At 35.2% G+C, this 22,655-nt stretch overlaps 1 protein-coding gene across 1 annotated transcript; it reads right to left on the bottom strand.

Annotated features, from left to right (window-relative positions):
- Window positions 1–7,529: 7,529 nt before the first annotated feature.
- On the bottom strand, window positions 7,530–8,474 carry LOC127689977 (olfactory receptor 1537-like). The gene has a single exon (XM_052189549.1). The coding sequence runs from the start codon at window positions 8,472–8,474 to the stop codon at window positions 7,530–7,532; it is 945 nt and encodes a 314-aa protein (XP_052045509.1).
- Window positions 8,475–22,655: the final 14,181 nt, after the last annotated feature.

Here is a 22,655-nt window from a genome sequence, read left to right as displayed (position 1 = left end):
GTGTGATCCTCCAAAATCTTTAAATGTATTCACCCTTTCTACAATGTTCTTAGGATGCTGCAAATTCTGAATCCTGCAATTCCTTGTGAAATAAAGTACACTACTAACCAGATCACTAGTTATTTCTCAGTCTCATCAGTAATTCATGATGATGATATCATTACATGATAATGTCTGCCTCATTACTGTTTTTAGGGTTCTTTTAAGAATAAAGAAATAATTAGAAGAATGATTGAGGATATTCAGTTACTTCTACATGATTTCTGACAGTGATTGTTCCAGTTCTACAGTCCTAAATAACACATTTGAGACAAACATACTATGTTACTTTTCTTGAAATTCTAAATATTAAGTTTAAATAGCTGCTTGCCAATAGTACCAATCCTGGAATTGGGAGAAGCAAGCATTCTACAGTAAGTATTTTTAGGAGACAAACTTTGTCCTCAATGGCTACATTACCTTGGAGCCTGGTTTGCATCTCCAGTCATCTTCCACCAGGAATATGTGCCTCTGCAGATTCAATTTCAAATACAGAGTCAACTGAGCAGTTGTGAAGCTCTATCCTGATTTTAAGTACTCCAGATGCTGTGTGTCAGGAAATTAACTTTCCCCAAGGACTCTTGTTTTTTCTAAAGATATGCTAATGAGAAAATAAGCAATTATCAGTGCTATGTCCCAATTGTCAAGTTATTTTTCAAATAATTACATATCATGTCTAAACTTTCAGATCCTAATAAAAGTTTTGAAAAGTTGTATGAAATGCTTACTCTGATCCAGCAGGTGTGAGTGGATGTGAGATTCTACATATTTCTTTTTTTTAAAGAAGTAATAATTTATTTTTCAGTATAATATAAGCTTATGAAACATAACCATAGGGAAGTAATATAAATGGAAGTTTGTGGCAGTCACATGAGAAATTGCCCAAAAGGGGAGGGGGGGTTATAGATAAATATATCACAAAGAAGAAATTTTATAAAGACCAGAAAACTGAATGCTTATAAACACATAAAAGACATATTTCCAATTTTGCAATATACTTCCATAAAATGTGCACAACATGTGATGAATTATTACAGTTTACCTCATTTTTAGTCACACTTTCCAAGATTGTATCATTCTTTACCTTTGGGGGAAAATTTAATGGAATACAAACCTCCACTTTTTTTATTGATATATTTTTTATTTACATTTCAAATGATTTCCCCTTTTCTGGGTCCCCACTCCCCGCAAGTCCATTAAGCCCTCTTCCCTCCCCCTGTTCCTCCATCTACCACTTTCCGATTCCTTGTTCTGGAATTCCCCTATACTCTTGCACTGAGTCTTTCCAGAACCAGGGGCCACTCCTCCATTCTGTTTGGACATCATTTAATATGTGGATTATGTCTTGGGTATTCAAAGTTTCTAGGCTAATATCCACTTATCAGTGAGTGCATACCATGATTGATCTTTTGAGACTGGGTTACCTCACTTAGTATGATGTTCTCCAGCTCCATCCATTTGTCTAAGAATTTCATGAATTCATTGTTTCTAATGGCTGAATAGTTCTCTATTGTGTAAATATACCACATTTTTTGTATCCATTCCTCCGTTGAAGGACACCTGGGTTCTTTCCAGCTTCTGGCTACTACAAATAGGGCTGCTATGAACATAGTGGAGCATGTGTCCTTATTGCATGCTGAAGAATCCTCTGGATATATGCCCAGGAGTGGTATAACCGGGTCCTAAGGAAGTGTCATGCCCAGTTTTCTGAGGAACTGCCAGACTGATTTCCAAAGTGGTTGCACCATCTTGCAATCTCACCAGCAGTGGAGGAGTGTTCCTCTTTCTCCACATCCTAGAAACCTTTGCCCGCACAACAGAGAGAGACCCCAGTGGTTTCACCAGTTTCTCCAAGTATCAAAATTGCCTTGCTTCCTTCCCAATTTAAGAGAACAATAAATGGTCAAAATGAAAAGGATGGGTGTACCATTGTGACTAGAGAATTAGGTTTGTTCTATCAGGACTAAATAGTTAGAAAACAGAAAAATCTAAAATCTGAAACTATTAAAATGATTTGTAAGACTAAAGTAAGGGTCTTAAATTCTCACCAATTTACTTTGCTTTCTATTCTTTTTTCTTCTGTAAACTTTAAAAAGAGTAAACATGGAAGTTAGTACAGAGCATATAACACAAATAAAACTTTATGACATTCAAAAATACAGCATTTTAATAATCTAATGGAATTCAAAATATCTTTGATGCTAATTTTCGTAGAAAAGAATTACAAGAAATAGGCATACATTCACAGGATAGGTTGTTTGTGGGGGGGGTCAGGAAATGAACCTTTATCATGTTTCAGTTGTGGACAGCTTTTATTATTATTATTATTATTATTATTATTAATCATTCCACTCATTTACATCTTAATTGATATCCCACTTCCCTGTTACCCTTCCTCCAATCCCCTATCCCACATCTGCCCTCCCCCTCTCCTTTGTCTGTATGAGGGTGCCCCACCCATACTCTCATGCCCCACCCATACTCTCATGCCCCACCACCTATGCTGGGGCATCAAACCTCCCCAGGGACCAAGGATCCCCATTCCCACTGCTGTCAGGCAAGGCCATCCTCTACTACATATTTAACTGGAGCTCCTCCAGTCCTTTTGCCAGTGCCTGCACCAGGTTCTCTGAGCTCAGTCTGATGGTTGGTTCCAAGCACCCACATCTGCATTGGTCAATTGCTGGCTGGAAAAACCACCTAAGGACTCTCCACACCAGGTTTCTGTCAGCAAGCACCTCTTGACCATGGCAACAGTGTTGGGATTGGTGTCTAAAGACATAAACGATCTCCAGGTGGGGCAGTCCCCAGTTGGCCCTTCCTTCAGTCTCTATTCCAGTTTTTTGTCCCTATTTTTCCCTTGGACAGGAACATTTCTGGGTTAAAAACATTGTGATGGGTGGGTGGCACCATCCCTCTACTGGGGCCATGCCTATCTAACTGGAGATCATCTCAACAAGTTCTATCTCCCCCATCTCTGCACATTTTGTTGTCATCTCATTAGGTTCTGGGAGCCTCATGCTTCCCTGGAGTCTAGGATTCTCCAGTGGCTATCCTCAGTTCCTCATTGCCCCTGCTACCTATTTTTGTTGCATTTCCTGACACCTTGCACATTTCTCACATCTCTAGTTTCTTATTTTGCCCCTTATTTTCTTCTACCCTTCTAGGTTCCCCTCTCCCTCCACCTCCCACAACCATCCTCTTCTCCCCTCAATGCAAGACTGAAGCATTCTCACCCTGGTCTTTTTTCCTTCTAAGCTCCATATGGTCTGTGGGTTGTATCATGGGCATTGTGAGCTTTTGGGCTAATATCCACTTATCAGTGAATATGTACCATGTGTGTTCTTTGGTGTCTGGGTTATTTCACCAAGGATGATATTTTCTAGTTCCATCAATTGGTCTGCATATTTCATGAAGTCACTGTTTTTAAAGCCAAATAGTACTCCACTGTGTAAATGTATCACATTTTCTTTATCCATTCTTCTGTTGAGGACATCTGGGTTGTTCCCAGATTCTGACTATTATAAATAAGGCTGCTATGAACATAGTGGATCATGTGTCCTTGTTATATGTTGGAGCACTTTTTGGGGTATAATGACTAGTAGTCGTATAACTGGGTCTTCAGGTAAACCTATTTCTAATTTTCTCAAAAAATGCTGGAATTGCCGGGATCCAGCCTTGACACAGGGTCGGGATTCTCAACTGGAAGCAAGGATATCTGGAAAGTGAATAATAAATATACACAGACTACTTTTTGGGTACAAGCTGACAGGCAATTTTTCAAGGCTTCAAGTTTCTCTTCTCTCTCACTCTCTGCTCTCTTTCTCTCTTGCTCATTCACTCGCAGCTAAAGGCTGCATACACTCACTGCATTCTCCTGCATACTCTGCTTTTCTCCTGTGCGCTTTTCTTTTCATGCACTCTCTCGCCCATACACACTTCTTTGTGTTCCGCTTTCACTCACAAACTCACTCTTCACAAACATCTCACACACACACACACCACATGCACTCTCCTTTCTCTCACACACCTGCTCTTCAGACACACCTCACATTCTCTCTTCACTCACTCTTCACAAGCTCTTCTCATGCTCACTCGCCTTCTTCTTGCCCCAGTCTTTTATTAATACTCCAAAAGCAGATAAAAAAGACATTGTATATCGTTGCCAAATCAAATTCAAACGAATAACCAAGTCCCACAAAAAAATCTAGAATTACAATTGTTCCCCAAAGTTTCAAGCTTCCCAATTCCCAGGTCTATAGCCAAAATAATAATAATTGCAAGTTTATCATTATTTAAACTTTAACTATTATACCTCAGAACTCAGAGCTCTGAAGCAAGCTACTTGCATTTACTTGTGAAGCTCTAATGATAAATGACATGGACAAAGCTGACAGGCAGTGACCAGAAAGAATCAAGTTAACCCTTAACTCCACAGTTACCCTAGTTTTCTGCTTCTACACATTGCACACAATGACTGTCTTAAGAGTCCCAGTGTTTTGACTTAGTTTTACTACTCTAAGATTTAACAGATTCTATACTTGCTTGTCCAGGAACCAGTCTCAAATGTTGTGTAGAACTTATTTCATAACATTACTAGTTTTTTCTTTCTTTGGGGTTCCAATGTTGGCTCTAATTCATTTTCTAATAATTTTGTCAAACTTTCTTTGCAAGTCAAACATTAATCTGGAACTACCATTGTGCAGTTATTGCATTGTTTCTAAGATGAGAACACATGGCATTCACCTGGGCCATTAGAACTGTGCTGTGCTGTGCTGTGCCCATGCCTCAATTTTTAATTGTTTAAGAATTATTACATTAGGGAAGATCTACTTTCACAGAATTCACCAGTACAGAAGGAGAAGAAAGTAAGAAAGTCAGATATAATAGAATAATTATGCACACCAAGGCCAACTGAAAAACAGTCATACACAAATGAAATCTATACAGCCATTTTCGAGGGCAAAGGTTAGGAGAAATGGGAAGAACTGTTGAGAGCTGCCATGGGCTACTGAAGATGTCTCCATCCAGGCCTACTGCAGGCAGTCCCTTATTTCAGATAATGGGTCCCCTGAAGGGATTTGTGTCCTGCTTCTCAGAGTCCCAAACACCATCCTTTTCTACAAGGAGCTGTGGGCTTCTGAGATGTCTCCATCCTGGACTATTGCAGGCAGTTCCTGTCATTGTTTGCTGTCCCCAGCACAGAATAATTTCCAAAGTGGTTTTAACAGCTTGCTGTCTCACCAGCAATGGAGGAGTGTTTCTCTTTCTCTACATCCTGGCTAACATCTGCTGTCATCTGAGTTTCTGATTTTATCCATTCTAATTGGTGTAAAGTGGTATCTCAGCGTTTTTGTTTTTTTGTTTGTTTGGTTTTTTTGATTTGCATTTCCCTGTTGACTAAGAATATTGAACATTTCTTTTTTTATTAGATATTTGGTTTAGTTACATTTCAAATGGCATCCAGTTTACGAGATGCCCCTCTAAAAACGCCCTATCCCATCCTCCCTCCCCCTGCTCACCCTCCACCCCATTTCCTGAATTACATTCCCCTATTATGAGGAATTGAACCTTCAAATGACCAATGGCCTCTTCTCCCATTGATGTCTGAAAGGGTCATCTTCTGCTACATATGTAGCTGGAGCCATGGGTCCCTTCATGTGTACTCTTTTGTTGGTGGTTTATTCCCTGAGCTCTCTGGGGGTACTGGTTGGTACATATTAGTGTTCCTTCTGCACAGTTACAAACCTCTTCAGCTCCTGAGGTCCTTTCTCTAGCTGCTCCATTGGGGATCCTATGCTCATTCTATTGGCTGGCTGTGAGCCATGGGTATTTTGAACTACTTTCTGATAAGGATCAAAGTATTCCCATTTTGGCCTTTGTTCTACTTGAGTTTCATGTGGTCTGTGAGTTGTGTCTAGGGTATTCTGAGCTTTGGGGCTAATATCCACTTATCAGGGAATGCATACCTTGTGTGTTCTTGTTCTTTTGTGATTGAGTTACCTCACTCAGGATGATATTTTCTAGCTCCATCCATTTACCTAAAAATTTCCTGAATTCATTGTTTTTAATAGCTGAGTAGTATTACATTGTATAAATGTACCACATCTTCCACATCTGGGTTATTTCCAGCATCTGTCTATTATAAATAAGGCTGCTATGAATATAGTGGAGCATGTGTCCTTATTATACATTGGAGAATCATCTGGGTATATGCCCAGGAGTGATACAGTGGGTCATCAGGTAGTGCTATGTCCAATTTTCTGAGGAAATGCCAGACAGATTTCCAGAGACCACCAGAGTAGTTTTACCAGCTTGCAATCTCACCATCAATGGAGGAGTGATCCTTTTTCTCAACATCCTCTCCAGCACTTACTGTCCCCCCCCCCCCCAGTTTCTGCTCTTGGCCATTCTGACTGGCTTCAGGTGGAATCTCAGGGTTATTCTGGTTTACATTTCCCTGTTAATTAAGGATATTGTATGTTGAACATTTCTTTAGATGTTTTTCAGTCATCTGGTATTCCTCAGGTGAGAATTCCTTACTTATCTCTGGACTCCATTTTTTTTGTTTTATTTTTTGTTGTTGTTGTTGTTTTTTGTTTTTTGAGACAGGGTTTCTCTGTGTAATTCTGGCTGTCCTAGAACTCACTCTGTAGAATAGGGTGGCCTCGAACTCAGAAATCCACCTGCCTCTGCCTACCAAGTTCTGGGATTAAAGGCATGTATCACCACCACATGTCTAGACTCCATTTTTTAATAGGGTTATTTGGTTCTCTGGAATCTAACTTCTTGAGTTCTTTGTATATATTAAATATTAGCCCTCTATTTGATGTAGGATAGGTAAAGATCTTTTCCCAATCTGTTGGTTGCCATTTTGTCCTATTGACAGTGTACTTTGCCTTACAGAACCTTTGCAATTTTATGAGGTCCCATTTATCAATTCTTGATCTTAGAGCATAAGCTATAGTTATTCTATTCAGGAAAATTTCCCCTGTGCCCATGTGCTCCAGGAACTTCCCAACTTTCTCTTCTATTAGATTCAGTGTATCTGGTTTTATGTGGAGGTCCTTTATACATTTGGCCTTGAGCTTTATACAAGGAGAAGAGAATCGATCAATTTGTGTCCTTCTAGATGTTGCCTGCCAGTTGACTCAGCACCATTTGTTGAAAATGCTGTCTTGTTTCCACTGAATGATTTTACCTCATTGGTCAAAGATCAAGAGACCATAAGTGTGAGGGTTCATATCTGGGTCTTCAATTCTATTTCATTGATCTATCTGCCTGTCACTGTACAAATACCATGCAGTTTTTATCACTGTTGGTCTGTAGTGTAGCTTAAGTTCAGGGATGGTGATTCTGCCAGAAGTTCTATTGTTGAGAGTAATTGATCCTAGCAAATATGGAATAATAATGACAGGTAGAGTCAAATAAATATTTCTATGTATTTATAATTACTTTGCTATGAAAAATAATCTTCATATGATTTCTCCTTACATGAAATTTTTTCTTTCAATTATTTTCTTCAGTGCAACACTGACATCCTTATTCCTTAGGCTGTAGATCAAGGGGTTCAGCATGGGTACAACAGTAGTATAAAACACAGAGAACACTTTCCCTTGGTTCATCGAACTCACTGATGATGGCTGTAAGTACATGAATGCAGCAGAACCATAGAAGATAGCAACAGCAGAGATGGGGGAACTGCAAGTACTGAAGGCTTTGGATCTGCCATCAGTGGATTGAATACGGAGGATGCTTGCCATAATGGAGATGTAGGAAGTAATAATGGTCAGGATTGGAACAAAGATGTTCACTGTACCCAAAAATAAAATCAGTATTTCATTGATATGGGTATTGGAAGATACAAGTTTCAAGAGAGGAAGAAGATCACAGAAATAGTGGTTAATCACATCAAATTTGCAGAACTGGACTCTAAACATGAAGCCAATGTGTAAGGATACACAGAACACAGCAAAAATATATACCCCTGAAACAAGAGAATAGTACAACTGACAGGACATGACTACATTGTAAAGCAAGGGGTTACAGATGGCAACATAGCGATCATATGCCATTACAGCTAATGTGTAGCACTCTGCAATACCAAAAGTGATGAAGAAGTAGAGCTGAGTCATGCATCTAGGGAAGGAGATGAGGTTCTTCTCTTTCACAAAGCTCACCAGCATTTTAGGGGTAACCACAGTGGATTGACAGAAGTCAATGAAGGACAGACTGCTGAGGAAAAAGTACATGGGTGTGTGCAAGTGTGAACTGAGCCCAATCAATGTGATCATGCCCAGGTTCCCTGCTACAGTAATGAGATAGATTCCTATGAAGAGGAAGAAGAGGGGAAGCTGAAGTTCTTGCTTCTCTGAAAGCCCAGCCAAGAAGAACTCAGACACCATGCAATGGTTTCGATTGGCCATGTCCTCCATTCAGATCTAAAGGAGAAAAAGGTTTGTAAGCCAATTAAAAGGTAAAAGTTTATTTTTCTTTTACATGTACAAAAGTCCCCATGTAAATTATTTCCGCTTTATTATTTATTTATTATTTGCCCTCAATATAATTACCTTAAGTGAATTAACTTATATACATTGTATTTATATACAATTAACTTTTTATTATTAATCTTAAAAATATATTTAAAATTAAAAATGTATTTCATATAAAATACTAACACTGAATTAAAGCTTTAAAAATTCATCAGTTCAAAACTATGCCTCAAATTCAAGATGTAGAGTGGCATTAGTGTGAAAAGAATGTACCACTGTGTTAATGAAGTAAGTTTTCCCTCATAGTTGAATAATAAAATACTGAATTATTATCCAAAATCTAATTTCAAATGGCGTCTCCAGAGCCCTGCTTTTAGACATTGCCATTTCTCTAATCATTGCATTACATAAAGTCTTTAAATAACCAAGAATGAAAATTAATTGACCTCTGTAGCAGCCATTGCTTTAAATACTTAAAACTTGGTGCTACTAAGATTAAGTAGTGAATACTTGGTACTACTGGCAGGGGATTCTGTTTTGGGAACAATTTCTGGAAGAGAATCAGTCAGTAATAGTTAACTAAGAAACCCATAAAGAGACAAAGTGCCCATATTCACTACTATTACATACCAGTAAAACTGATAGCTAATACAATGTATTTTTAAAATTTTTACAGCGTAAAGAATTAAATATTACTGACATATTATCACTCAAAATATCTGCAGTATAATTTTTCATTATAAGTTCATATTAACAACTTCTGAAGTGAAAAATAGGGTTTTTCTACATATTAAAATTAGAGAGACTCAACTCAGTTCTTCCTTTTCCATTTATATGCTGTGAAATAAGAAGGATTGCAATGCAGAAAACCAATAACTAGGGGAAAATATAATTACTGTCTTCTATCCTTTTAAACTGTCACTCAGTTATTGATTTTGTACACAAGGTATATTCCTAAATGAATTAGAATTTTGTCATTATAATGTAAGAAGTTACTTTCTTCCACTCTACACCTCTACTCAGAGAATATGGGCTTTCCCTCTCTAACACCGCACAGCCTTCCTGTGTTTCAAGGGACCAGGGACACAGCTGAGACCTCTGCTCAGTACCCAAGGCATCTGAAACACCACAGAGCAGTAAGTGGATCTATCCCCTCTGCCATAGCCCATTCAATCATCCTTTAGATATGCACTTCCTCTGGGGCAGATCTGCTGCCCATCTTCTCTCCTACACCCTACAGCATCCCTGTCTCCAAGGAGGTCTGCCATAACTTGGGACACAGGTATGCCCCTGCCCTAATACCCATGCAAACTGGGACCTTCATAGAGCCCAGCAGCTATGGGATCTATCCCCTCTCCAGGAACCCATCTTCCTTCTGATCTGTACCTTCACCCTGTTCAGATCAGTGTGACTGCCCCTCTTCCACACCACATAGACTGCCTGTCTCACAGGAGGTCAGCCTTAACCAGGGTCACAGGAGAAACCCTTGACCCAATAATCACACCAGCTTGGACCCTGTCATCTCACAGAGCCCAGAAGAGTTGAGATGTACCCTGACTTATGTGAGCCCCATAGTCCTTCTAGTATGTACCCCCATCCGGAACTGAGGAAGATCCTACCCTTGAGCCCCAAAATTTGATTGTCCCCTGGGATGTTCACCCTAACCAGGGATACAGGATGTCTGTCCTAATCATCAACATAGGAGTACTGCTCTAACCAGGGACACATGAGGCCTGCTCTAATGAGGGACATAAGAGCCCCACCCCCACCATAAACAGCATTTCCTGCCTCCTAGGAGGCCTGACCCAACCCAGACCACAAAGCTCTCCTGCCTCCAAACAGAGAGGCTTTAGTAACAGACTTCCAGGACAATTAACACCAGAGGTAACCATATAGCAAGAGGCAAGCACAAAACATAAGCAACAGAAACAATGTAATCTAGCACCATTAGAACCCACTTTTCTCACCATGCAATGCCCAGATACCCTAACATACCTGAAGAGTAATATTCTCACCTAAAATCCCATTTCATGAAGCTAATAGAAGCCTTTTAAGGAGGATATAAATAACTCCCTTAGAGGAATACAGGAAGCACAGGCAAACAGGTAGAAGCACTTAAAGAGGTAATGAATAAATCCCTTAAAGGAATATTGAAAAACAAAATCAAGTAGGTGAAAGAAATGAGCAAAACAGTCAATGACCTAAAACTGGAAACAGAAGAATAAAGAAATTACAAACCATGGAGAGAGAAAACCTAAGACAAAGATCAGGAGCTTCAAACGCAAGCAACACCAACAGAATACAAGAGATAGAAGAAAAAAATCTCTGGCATAAAAGATACCATAGAAGATATTGAAACATCAGTCAAAGAAAACACAAAGTATAATAACCCAAAACACACAGGAAATCCAGGAAACAACAAAAAGGTCAAAACCAAGAAAAATATGGATAGAAGAGGGTGGAGATTCCCAGTCAAAAATCCAGAAAACACGTGCAACAAAATCATCCAAGAAAACTTCCCTAACCTAAAGAAAGAAATGACCAAAATGAAGAAGTCTATAAAATACCTAATAGATTAGACAAAAAAAAATATCCTTCCATCACATAATAATCAAAACACTAAATTCACAGAACAAAGAAGGAATAGTAAAGGTTGTAAAGGAAAAAGGCTGACCTATCAGAATTACACCAAACTTCTTAACAGAGATTCCAAATGTAAATAAAAAATATATCGAATAAAAATAAAAATATGAATATATTATATCTTCATAAAAAAAAAGCCAGAAGAGCCAGGACAGATGCCATGTGGACCCTGAGAGAACAGAAATCCTAGCCTAGGCTACTTTACCCAGCAAAATACTCAATCACGATCAATGGAGAAACCAAGATATTCCATGACAAAACCAAAATAACATCGTTCTATTAACCCAGTCCTACACAGGATACTAGAAGGAAAACAACAACACAAGAAGGGTAACTACACCCAAGAAAACACAAGAAATTAATCATCTCACAACAAACACAAAAGAAGAGAACTACACACACATAATACCATGTCCAACAACAATAATACCAGGAAATAGCAATCACTGCTCTTTAAGAGCTCTCAACATCAGTGATCTCAATTCCCCAATAAGAAGACAAAAGCTAACAGATTGCACAGATAAACAGGATCAAAAATTTTGCTGCATACAAGACACATATGTCAGTGACCAGGACATATACTACCTCAGAGAAAAAGGCTGAAAAAAAATCCAATCAAATGCTTCTAAGAAACAAACTTGAGTAAGTATTATAATATCCAATATATTATTTTTTCAACTGAAAGATAACAAAAGAGATGGGGAAGGACAATTCATACTCATCAAAGGAAAAATCTACGAAGAAGATCTCCTAGTTCTATACACCTATGTCCCAAATGCAAAAGATGCACACATTATAAAAGAAACTTTATTAAAGCTCAAAACATAACTGACCCTCACATAATGATAGTGGGATATTTCAACATCCCACTCTTACCAAAGGACAGATCATGGAAACTGAAATTACATAGAAACAGATTGAAACTAACAGAAGTTATGAATCAAATGGATTTATGAGACGCCTTCAGGACATTTTACTCTAAAAAACGGTATATATATATATATATACCTTCTTCTCAACACCTCATGGAACCTGTTCCAAAATGGACAATAAAATCAGACACAAAACAAGCGTAAACACATACAAGATCATTAAAATAATTTCATGCATTCTCTCCCACAGACAGACTGGACTTCAATACTACACAAACAAGAGAACGTCCACATAATCATGGAAACTGAATAACTCTCTACTCAATGACAAATTGATCAGGGAATAAATAACCAACAAAATTAAAGATTTTCCAGAATTCAATGAAAATTAAGGTAGAACATAACCAAACTTATGGGACACAATGAAAACGGTGCTAAGAGGAAAATTCATAGTACTAAGTGCCTTCATAAAGAAATTTGAGAGGTCCTACACTAGCAAATTAACCACACATCTGAAACGTCTAGAAGAAAAAAAAAAAAGGAAACATACCCAAGAGGAGTAGAATGGAAGAAATAATCAAACTCAGGTCTGAATACAACCAATTAGAAACAAAGAGAACTGTACAAAGAATCAAGAAAATTAAGAGCTGGTTCCTTGAGAAAAACAAGAAGATAGATAAACCCTTACTCAAATTGACTAAAGAAAACAGAGACATGATCCATATTAACAAAATCAGAAAGGAAAAGGGAGACCTAACAAAAGAAGCTCTAGAAATTAAAAAAATTATCAGATGTTACTGCAAAAGACAGTACTCAACAAAAGTGGAAAATGTAAATAAAGTAGATAATTGTTTAGACAGATACCATTTATCTAAGTTAAATCAAGATCATGTAAACCATCTAAACACCCCTGTAACCACTAAGGAAATGGAAGAAATCATTCAAAACCTCCCAACCATAAAAAAAGGCCAGTGCCAGATATTTTTATTTCAAAATTCTACCACATGTTCAAAGAAGAGCTAATACCAAGATTCCTTAAACTATTTCATAAAATAGAACCATAAGAAAATCTATCTAATTTATTGTATGAAGCCACAATTACTTAATACTTAAAACACACAAAGGCACACAAAGTAAGTATGTCAAACGAAATATTCTTATGAATATCAATGCAGAAATACTCAATAAAATTGTTACAAACCAAATCCGAGAATATATCAACACCATCATTCCCCATGATCTAGTATGCTTAATCCCAGGCATGCAGAGATGTTTCAATATATGAAAATCCATCAACATAATCCACCATATAAACAAACTCAAAAAATCATATGATTACCTTTAATATTCTGTAAATTCCTTTGAAAAATTACAACTTGCCTTCATGCTAATGAGATTAGGAATTTATGGCACACACTTAAATGTAATTAAAGCAGTATATAGCAAACCAACAGCCAGCATCAAATTAAATGGAGAGAATCTACAAGCAATTCCCTGAAAATCAGGGACAAGAAAAGACTGCCCCACTCTCTCCCTATTGTATAGTACTCAATATAGTACTCAAAGTTCTAGATAGGGATATTAGACAACAAAGAACGTCAAAGGGGATACAGATTAGGAAGGAATAACATGGTATAAATAGTATACATAAAGGATACCAAAAATTCTACCATAGAACTCTTACAGCTGAGAAACAACTTCAGCAATGTGGCTAGATTTCAAATTGACTCAGACAAATCATTAGGCTTCCTTGATACAAATGATAAATGAGATGAAAAATAAATAATGGAAACAAACCCTTCTCAATAGCCACAATTAATATGAAATATCTTAGTCTAACTCTAAGCAGGCGAGTAAAGGTCTGTATATCAAAGACCACAGAAGATGGTAAAGTCTCCCAAGCTAATGCAATGGCAAGATTAGCATAGTAAATATTGTTTTCTTATCAAAAGCAATCTACAGATTTTTTATACAAATACACACCAAACACAAACACACAAACACATGGATTAATATCACCCTCATCATCTTCTGTCCAATTTTCTTTATTACAATCCATCCTATCTACAAGTGTCTTTTCAGCATTGATGAATTTTTGATTTGTTTTCTGACCAATTTACTTTAATTATGAATTATTCATTCATTATTAAAGCTTTAGTAAGAAAGGACCCAAATAATCTGTTGCATTTTTTTGGATACAATATAATTCTAGTTAATATTTATTAATGAAGAAATTAGTCAGTCAATAACATATAATTCAAAAGCATGGTATTATTGGAATAGCCATGAAGTACACTTCTCAAATCAGGTTGAGCTTGCACAGGAATTATGTATATTGTTACAATCACTGTCAGTTCATATGTGCAGCTCTCCCCTTATGACTGGATGACATCGATCCCTTATATTCATCCACCATCTTGGTTTAATAGGTTTCCTCTTTTGAAGTTGTTGGCTAGAGAGATTCCATCAGCCCCTGCAAAAGTCACAGATTCTTCTCATTACCATTGGTTATACACCATAGCTCAATGGTATGACCTTGTTGCTGAGGGAACCCTGTATTTGAATCATAGAACATAAACTTATGAAGATATCTGGCTTGGCCTTGAACATTCATCTCTATTAACTAGCTTTCACAATGCTGAAAGCTACTATGAACACTACTGGAGGAAACAGCTGCTCAAAAAATTTTTTTCATAGGTGAACCTGTAAGCTATATTAACATCTGGAGTAGAAGACATTCTCATTGTTACAGTGATGTCATGAATATCATGAGGATATTGAAGCATTTTCCCTCTACAAAATAAAACACACCTGACATTACTATCAAACCAAAGACATGTTGCATTTTAAATATTTTAAGAATATTATCAAAGCATATTAAAGACTATCCCAGTATTGCAAGTATGTATTGTGTTTATTTATTTTTTTTATTTCATTGCTTACTTATTCCTGGGTGTACAATAACTTTGTAAATGCTTTTATTGTTTTGGTTTTGTTGTTGTTGTTGCTGTTTGAGACAAGGTTTCTCTGTGTAGCCCTGGCTGTCCCAGAACTCACACTGTAGACTAGGCTGGCCTCAAACTCAGAAATCCACCTGCCTCTGCCTCCCAAGTGCTGGGACCACAGGCGTGCGCCACCCCGCCAGATGCAAATGCTTTTATAACAACTATTGAGCACAGCACAGTTATCCATGCACTAAAAATACTTATGTTGTTCTTACCTTAGTTTTTTTCAATATACTATAACATATTTTCTTTTTGCTCCTGTAGCATTTTAAGCCTGCTTTTTCACCTGTTAATACCCCATTACTGGCTTTGTGTTTGTTAGTCCTGAAAATTCAAACAATATATTCTATATTTATACTTCATTATTGTGTGTCCTTACATTAAAAATTATTTCAATGGTATCAATAAAATTAAAAAATGAAATAGTAATGACATAAAATATCAAATGTCCAACAAATATCCGAAAGTCATTCTAATAAAATTACAAACAATGCACATATACTGAGTCTTTCATGTAGCCCTAATGGAAGTTGAAGAAAAGTTTAATGAGAGAACAGTATATGATAGCAGCATGTTCAGTATGGTATCCATAAGCCTCAAAACTTATGGATAGGTTTTTCATAATCCAATCAGTAGATCTCATATATAAAGTCATAGCCTTTAAAATACCAGTGAAGTACTTGAAGCAACTGTTTTCTCTTTTAGGTCATTTCAGAATTTACAGTAAAAATCAGTAGAGCTGGGTGCTAAATAAAAATACATCTTAAATTATTAGAAATAATAGAATTAGAAAAAAATATATATGGCTCGATACAAAGCTTTCTTCTTTAAGTCTTTATATAATATGCACATACACTATTAGGGAGGTTTTAATTTCCTTTTTAATATACTCTATTATTGCTATTATTATGTGTTTTTTATATGAAGTATGTGTGCAGATGTGTATGGTGTATTGTCATCCATATTATAATGCAAGTTGTTAAGTTTGGACAGCATGTTTTCTTCTTCTAACTTGCAGGATCAGAGGCTAAATCTCAGGTTATCAAAATTGTTTTGCAAGAGCATTTACCCTTGTAGTGATCTTGTCTGCCGAATTAGTGCATTAATTTCTAAGATAGTAATGTATGCTTTTCACTCAGATGTAAACCACATATTAATATGATTTATATATTAATTTATTTGCTAACATTCTGATTCTTATAGGTCATATAAGATGGCTACAACACTGATAAAATTTTCCAGTACAAAAATATAAACATGCTTATGAACAAAAGCAAAAAATATTGCATTTTGGGTTTCAGTCTTAATCTTATCATCAAGAGAAAACAATCTCTGAAAAATAGCACCTCTTTAATCTCTCTCCCTTCTCAACATCAACCCAATAGCTATAAGTAATTCATATTCAATATGCAGGCAAGCTAACTTTTAATATTATATCACCTGTCCACATTCTATACTTAGTTATCATAAGCCAGTACTATTCTTTAATTGTTCATTATTGTATTTGGAAGTTATCTTTAATTGTAAATAGGCAGGTAGCTTATACAAACATTAAATATTCTTAAGATTATTTATTCACCCCTAAAAATTTATTTAATATAGAACTCTTAACTCTATGTCAAATTTCATGAATATAAATCTTTTCTGGTAGCATGTGGAGATCTGAACCATATAAAAATAGCAATAAAAATTGTAAAACCATAAAAATATTGAATGAGTTATGCACACGGGATCTATTATGTTGAGTAAACTTATTTTAATACCATGCTTCAAAGACAGAATTGGGCAACTTTTTCCACATGCCCACATTTTATTCCTCCCAATTCTTTTGTTGTCTCTTACTCCCATTCTCTTTCTAAATATTGCTGAATTACAACGGAAATAACTCTGACTTTTGGTCACTGCAGCAGTATAAATTAAGGTGACATCTGCTCTGCTTAAAGGAAGTCACAACCTAAATCTTCCCTATTAGCATATATTAATTAGAGTTGGATTCTAAATTTGAGATAACATTTACAGACAAAATAAAATTAGGAGAAAGATGCATTACAAGTTGTAACTGAATTGGTTATTATTACATAGTCATGGGCTTACACTAAATACAGAAATATACCAATATTCACATTATTGATGCATAATAAACAAAAATTTGACTAAATTCATAACCATAAAATCAATACTATCCAATATATTAAATACTCAAAGTTTTGATTTTAACATTTTAGTATTTTTGCCATTCATAAACATGTTTTGTTATGCAATTATTACAGTATCTACAGATTTAAAATTTTTCTCTGAGAATTCATGTGGTTCTCCAATAATTATCATAATAAAATAAAAATTTGAAATATGTTATATACAAGCGTAGTTGTTCAAATTATGTATGAAACTAAAATTTAGTTCAGTGGTCTATTTCTATAAAATAAAAGGGAAGGTCTAATCTTGATACTGAGATTAATTACATCAATTATAGTCATAATTGTAGGAATCACCATTAAGAGGTTGTTATACCATCTAATAATATGAAAGTATTTTCCTTTTTAAATTAAATTGAATGAGAGATCACACATATCTCATGGCGAGGAGTATATCATATAGCCAGCATGCCTTCAAATTACTAAAACCTCATTCATAAAAGAAAAAGGTAATTTGAACTCATTACATAATAAAATAAAGGTAAACTACCAAATGAGTTCTAATGATTTGTTACATATAAAATAGGTGAAAATAAATTAAACATGTCATATTAACCACTATATTGTATTTAAATGACAAAATCCTATGTGTGTGTTTCCAATTCATATGTAAAAATATAGATAAGTATTCAATAAATGAACCAGTAAAATTCATAGAATAAGTGAAAATGATTAGAAATGCATAACTGGTCATGGAAATGAAATCTTAAAATGCATCAAGTTATACTATATTATTTTAGATTATCCTAATACATTATTTCACAGTGATTGTTGAAAGATCTCTGATGTGGCTTCTCAACTCAGTAGCTATTGAAATGGAATATAGCCAAGATGTCACAACGATGACTGATAGTTAAACCAATAAGCCTGTTACTGCTCACCATTTACCACAGTTTTACTCTCTCCCAAGGCCTTGCTAAGGCTTCTGTTTCTTCTGTGTTCTGTGAAATTAGGAAGCACTAATATAAAGCTATTATACTAAAGTTCAGCAGTGACATTCTCTGTGGATGTTCTAGCCAAGAAAAGATATTGGCAACATGAAGCACAGATGTTGACAGGGGTGATATATTTACTATGCAGCAAATATGTTGTAAGATAGTTTGTGATGTTTGGAAGCATAAACTATGCAAACAATAATTATATACAAACACTAATAATGATATATTGTTATTTGAAAAAGGGAAAATTATTTATTTGTGTTCATAGGCTGACTATACTGCATAAATGTGATGATAATTTATACTTATAAACCTAGAGAAGCAAGTCCCTTAAATTTAATTGTAAAGCCACCACTGTCAACTGTTGAGTTTGGTCTTTTGCTGTGTATTGTAATGCTAAGTGTAGGCCCTTAAGACCTGGTTTGCCTTGGAAAGAGGGTCCGCACATAGACCCAATTGAAGCTATGTGACCTTTCTCCAGAGTTTCTTTGATTGGTAAATAAAGATGTCAACAGGCAATACCTAGCCAGAAGAGACATAAGCAGGGTTTAGGATTCCTAAGCTTGAGGTCAAAGGAGACCACAAGTTGGAGAGAATGGAGGATAAAGCTGCAATGGGGTAAGAAGCTTAAAATAGTGACCATGTGGGTTGGATAACTGGAATTAATAGCAGACCAGATGAAACATGGCAATTTTTTTATTAGAATTATTGGCAAATAGACATAATAGCATTGAAGATAAATATCTGCCCAGCTCTCATGCTGATTTAGGCTTGTTATAAATGTAAAAGGTTTGTTTTGCACATGTGAATGTGTGTGTGTGTGTGTGTGTGTGTGTGTGTGTGTGTGTGTGTTATCTGGGAACTAAATGGCTTAAGGCAGGTAAGAAAACCTCAGATATGGATGAACAATTTCTTCAACAGTCCACTCACTTGATCCTGTTAAATTCTTCATGCATACAATCTCTCCCTTTGTGATATAGATAATCGTCTGCTTACAATACCTAGAGTATATTATAGTTGTTTGACATCAACATTTTAGAAGGCTCTTCCTTCTATTTGAAAGAAAATCACTATGCACTTTTTCTTTGCTATCTGGTAAATATATAATTCCTTCTATATCTCATTTAAAAGTATTGCTGACATGATATGGTTCTCCAAAATCTTGTAAAGGATTTATATTTTCTACGTTTTAAATTCTGAACCTCATGTTTCCATGGTGAAAAAAATATACTACTGGCCAGATTACCTTTTGGACACATTTGCCAGTCTCCTCTGTCTGACACATTACATGTTTTTATTTTACTTTTAAGAGTAAAGGAGTAATTACATGAAGGAATGGGAATATTGAACCTGTTTGCTTGACTTCTTACAGTTATTGCTCCAGTCCTTACAGTCGAAAATAAAAAGTATGATAATGTGAGAAATACACCCTACCTTATTTCTCCTGAAATGTTCAATATAAAATTTTACTTGCTACTTGTCAAGGGCATTAATACTGGGGAGAAACAGGCACCAAGCATTCTGCAGTTAGCATTTAAAATACAAGACCTAGTCCTAGTCATCAATACCTGCAGTACCTTTGAGCCTGGTCTGAATTTGAGGTTACCTTCTCCCAGGACTTGTCTAGTCTATGTCTCTGCAGCTTCAATTTTCATACCCACAGTAAACTAAGCTCTGCAAAATGAAATGCACAGTAAAATGAAGCTCTGCCCTGAGTTTAACTTCTCCAAGAACTGTGTGCTGCAAAACAAATATTCCCTATGTGCATTCATTAATCTAGAAATGTTCTAATGAGAAAAGTAAACCATTATCTGTGCTAATTTCCCAATTGCCAAAATAGTCTACAAATGATTTCCTGTAACTTCTAAACTTTTAACTCCTAAAAAATATTTTGTATGTAGATCACTGAAGAGCTGTGTTAAAATGATCCAGCCTGTATTGCTGGGTGTGAGATTCTGTAGACTTCAGCAACATTTGGATGCCATAAGAGACAAATCCCACAGTGAGGTAACCAGGTTTTAAAGAAACCATGACTTTTCTGATGAGTTATATGATATTTTAAGTTTAACATTATTTAAATATCAAGCCTATTGACAGGATTATTATTAAGTTTCCCCAAGAACAAAAACTGCCTTGATTTCTTCTTCATTTAAGGAACCAGGAAACAAAAGAAATGTCTAAATGAGATAAGGGCACCATTGTAACAATAGGAGGAAATGAGTTATTTTAAGATTAAATATGTCAAAACCAGAATAATCTAAATTCTTAAACTATTATGGTAGTATGTAAGACTAATGTGTCTTCTATTCAAACCAGTTTAATATGCCTTAAATAATTCATTCCTTATCTTTTCTTCTATAAACATTAAAGATAATAAATAATAAAATTAATGGAGATCATATAAAATATAATTAAAACACATAGATTATAATAAATCTATGTTAATGATCTATAGAATTCAAAATATCTTTGAGGATAATTTTCATAGAAAAGAGTTATAGAAAATAGGTATGCATTCACAAATTGTTGCACTAGTGTGCTTACTTAAAGTGAATACTAACTTAGGTGAGATGTGGAAGATTTGGAAATTTTCAGAAATCCATTTACATAATTTGATGTAGATCATAGTAAAATATTTGAAAGTTAGCAAATAATAGTTTATTTAATGTACAGTAGCTATCTTCAAGTGTTCTATAAATCCTCTTTTTAATATATGTTAGGCTCTTGCTGTATATTTTCATTATGTATTTATTTTTATTAATACACATTTATTTTTGTACACACACACACACATATATATATATATACATATATATATATATATATGTATATTATATTCCCATAATATGATTTTTTCATGAAAATTTGATGCTTCAAATACATTTGCTATTAGTATTGGTCAATTTTGTCATTTTATTGAACTGATAGACCTGAAAAATTGTATGAGACCAAAAATTAGTAAAATATAATGGATAGTTTCTACTTCTATACTTGGTATATTCTAATTGTATAAGTAATAAGGGTAATTCTGAGTTATCAGGTAAAATTCAGCAGTCTCTATATGCAAAAGAACTCTTTCTACATATAAATAATCAGTGATTATGCTAAGAATATCAGGGTAATCTAATAATGCCATAAGGATTGCATATTGAACTGAGGTATATTGACTCTTGTGCAACTTGCTTATTTTATCTGATTTATACCATGTCATTACCATATTGTTTGAATCCTTATAGAACGTTGATGCCTCTGTATTTGGTGTTCTTTTTATAATATGTGGAAGAATCTAAACTGTATATGTTTGCTTTTCAGATATTTTTTGTTAGTCTAGCCCAATTAATTACTACAATCTCTTTTCAAATCTTTATTGATCACCTATAATGGCATAAACTCAGTATTTATAAGAGATACTACAATTTCATCAGGATCTTTTCCTGAAAATTGGTGAAATCTTATTCTACCTTTTATAATGGACTCAGAAACCTTTTTATATATGTTTTCAACTTTTTTTTTTTTTTACTTTGTGAGCTAAGAAAATCCACATCTTCTCTTTACATAATGAATCTAGTAGAAGAATGATTTGAAGGGAAAAATGACCAAAATACAAGCAAGTTTAGGATCAATTTGATCCACATATCTATCTTTCAATCTTTGTTCTACAAGAGTTATTTATTTTTCTGCTTCCATTGTTAGACATCTTGGACTATTTAAATTAGAATCTCTTGTAATGTTTGAAACAAATTATACAACTCATACATACTTAATGCAATTGTAGGCCTTAGACAGTTAATATTTAAGTGTTCTCAATTGATATAGATCTATACCTTTTGCAGTCTAATACTTTGTTGATTGATTTTGTAACCCAAATAACTAAGTGAATCTCCTCTACTTATTTTTTATTGGGGGGGGGGTCACTCCATAAACCCCACATGGCAGAACTTTTTATGTTACCTTAAACACATTCTTTCAAACATCTTTGTCAGAATCAGCCAACAGAATGTCATCCATATAATGATAAATGTTAGACTGAGTGAATTGCTTATGAATAATTTGTAATGTTTGTTTCAGAAAACACTGACTTTAATTTGGACTCTTTAACATTATCTCTAGAAGTACATTCTAGTGGTATCTCTTTAGTGGATGACTATTCAAAGTAGTTACTTAATACCAACCTTTCCCTATCCTGCTCATGCAAGGGTGAAAGAGCAATCTTTCGAGACAATTGCTATTATTGGTCATGATCTCTGTAACAAAGACAGGAAAGGAAGTCCATGCTGTAAAGTACCCATTGATTGAATTACTTTGTTAATTTATCACCCTCCATTTTCCCAATTTTATTTCTATTAGCAAATGCAGGGGGCTTCTAGAAACTTGTAGACTCTTCTGTATGTTGAGCCTCCTGATGTTCCTTTACCAGTTGATCAAGTGGTTGCAATTTTTTCTTTGTTAAGAGGAACTGCTCTTGCCATAC

This window comes from Apodemus sylvaticus, chromosome 7 (genome assembly GCF_947179515.1).
Source record: "Apodemus sylvaticus chromosome 7, mApoSyl1.1, whole genome shotgun sequence".
Classification (NCBI taxonomy): Eukaryota; Metazoa; Chordata; class Mammalia; order Rodentia; family Muridae; genus Apodemus; species Apodemus sylvaticus.
Note: the sequence above shows the minus strand (reverse complement) of the source record. Positions and strands in the feature narration are given on the sequence as shown.

Excerpts from the sequence above, each read along its gene's own strand:
- LOC127689977 (XM_052189549.1), bottom strand. The coding sequence starts at position 8,474 with ATGGAGGACATGGCCAATCGAAACCATTGCATGGTGTCTGAGTTCTTC.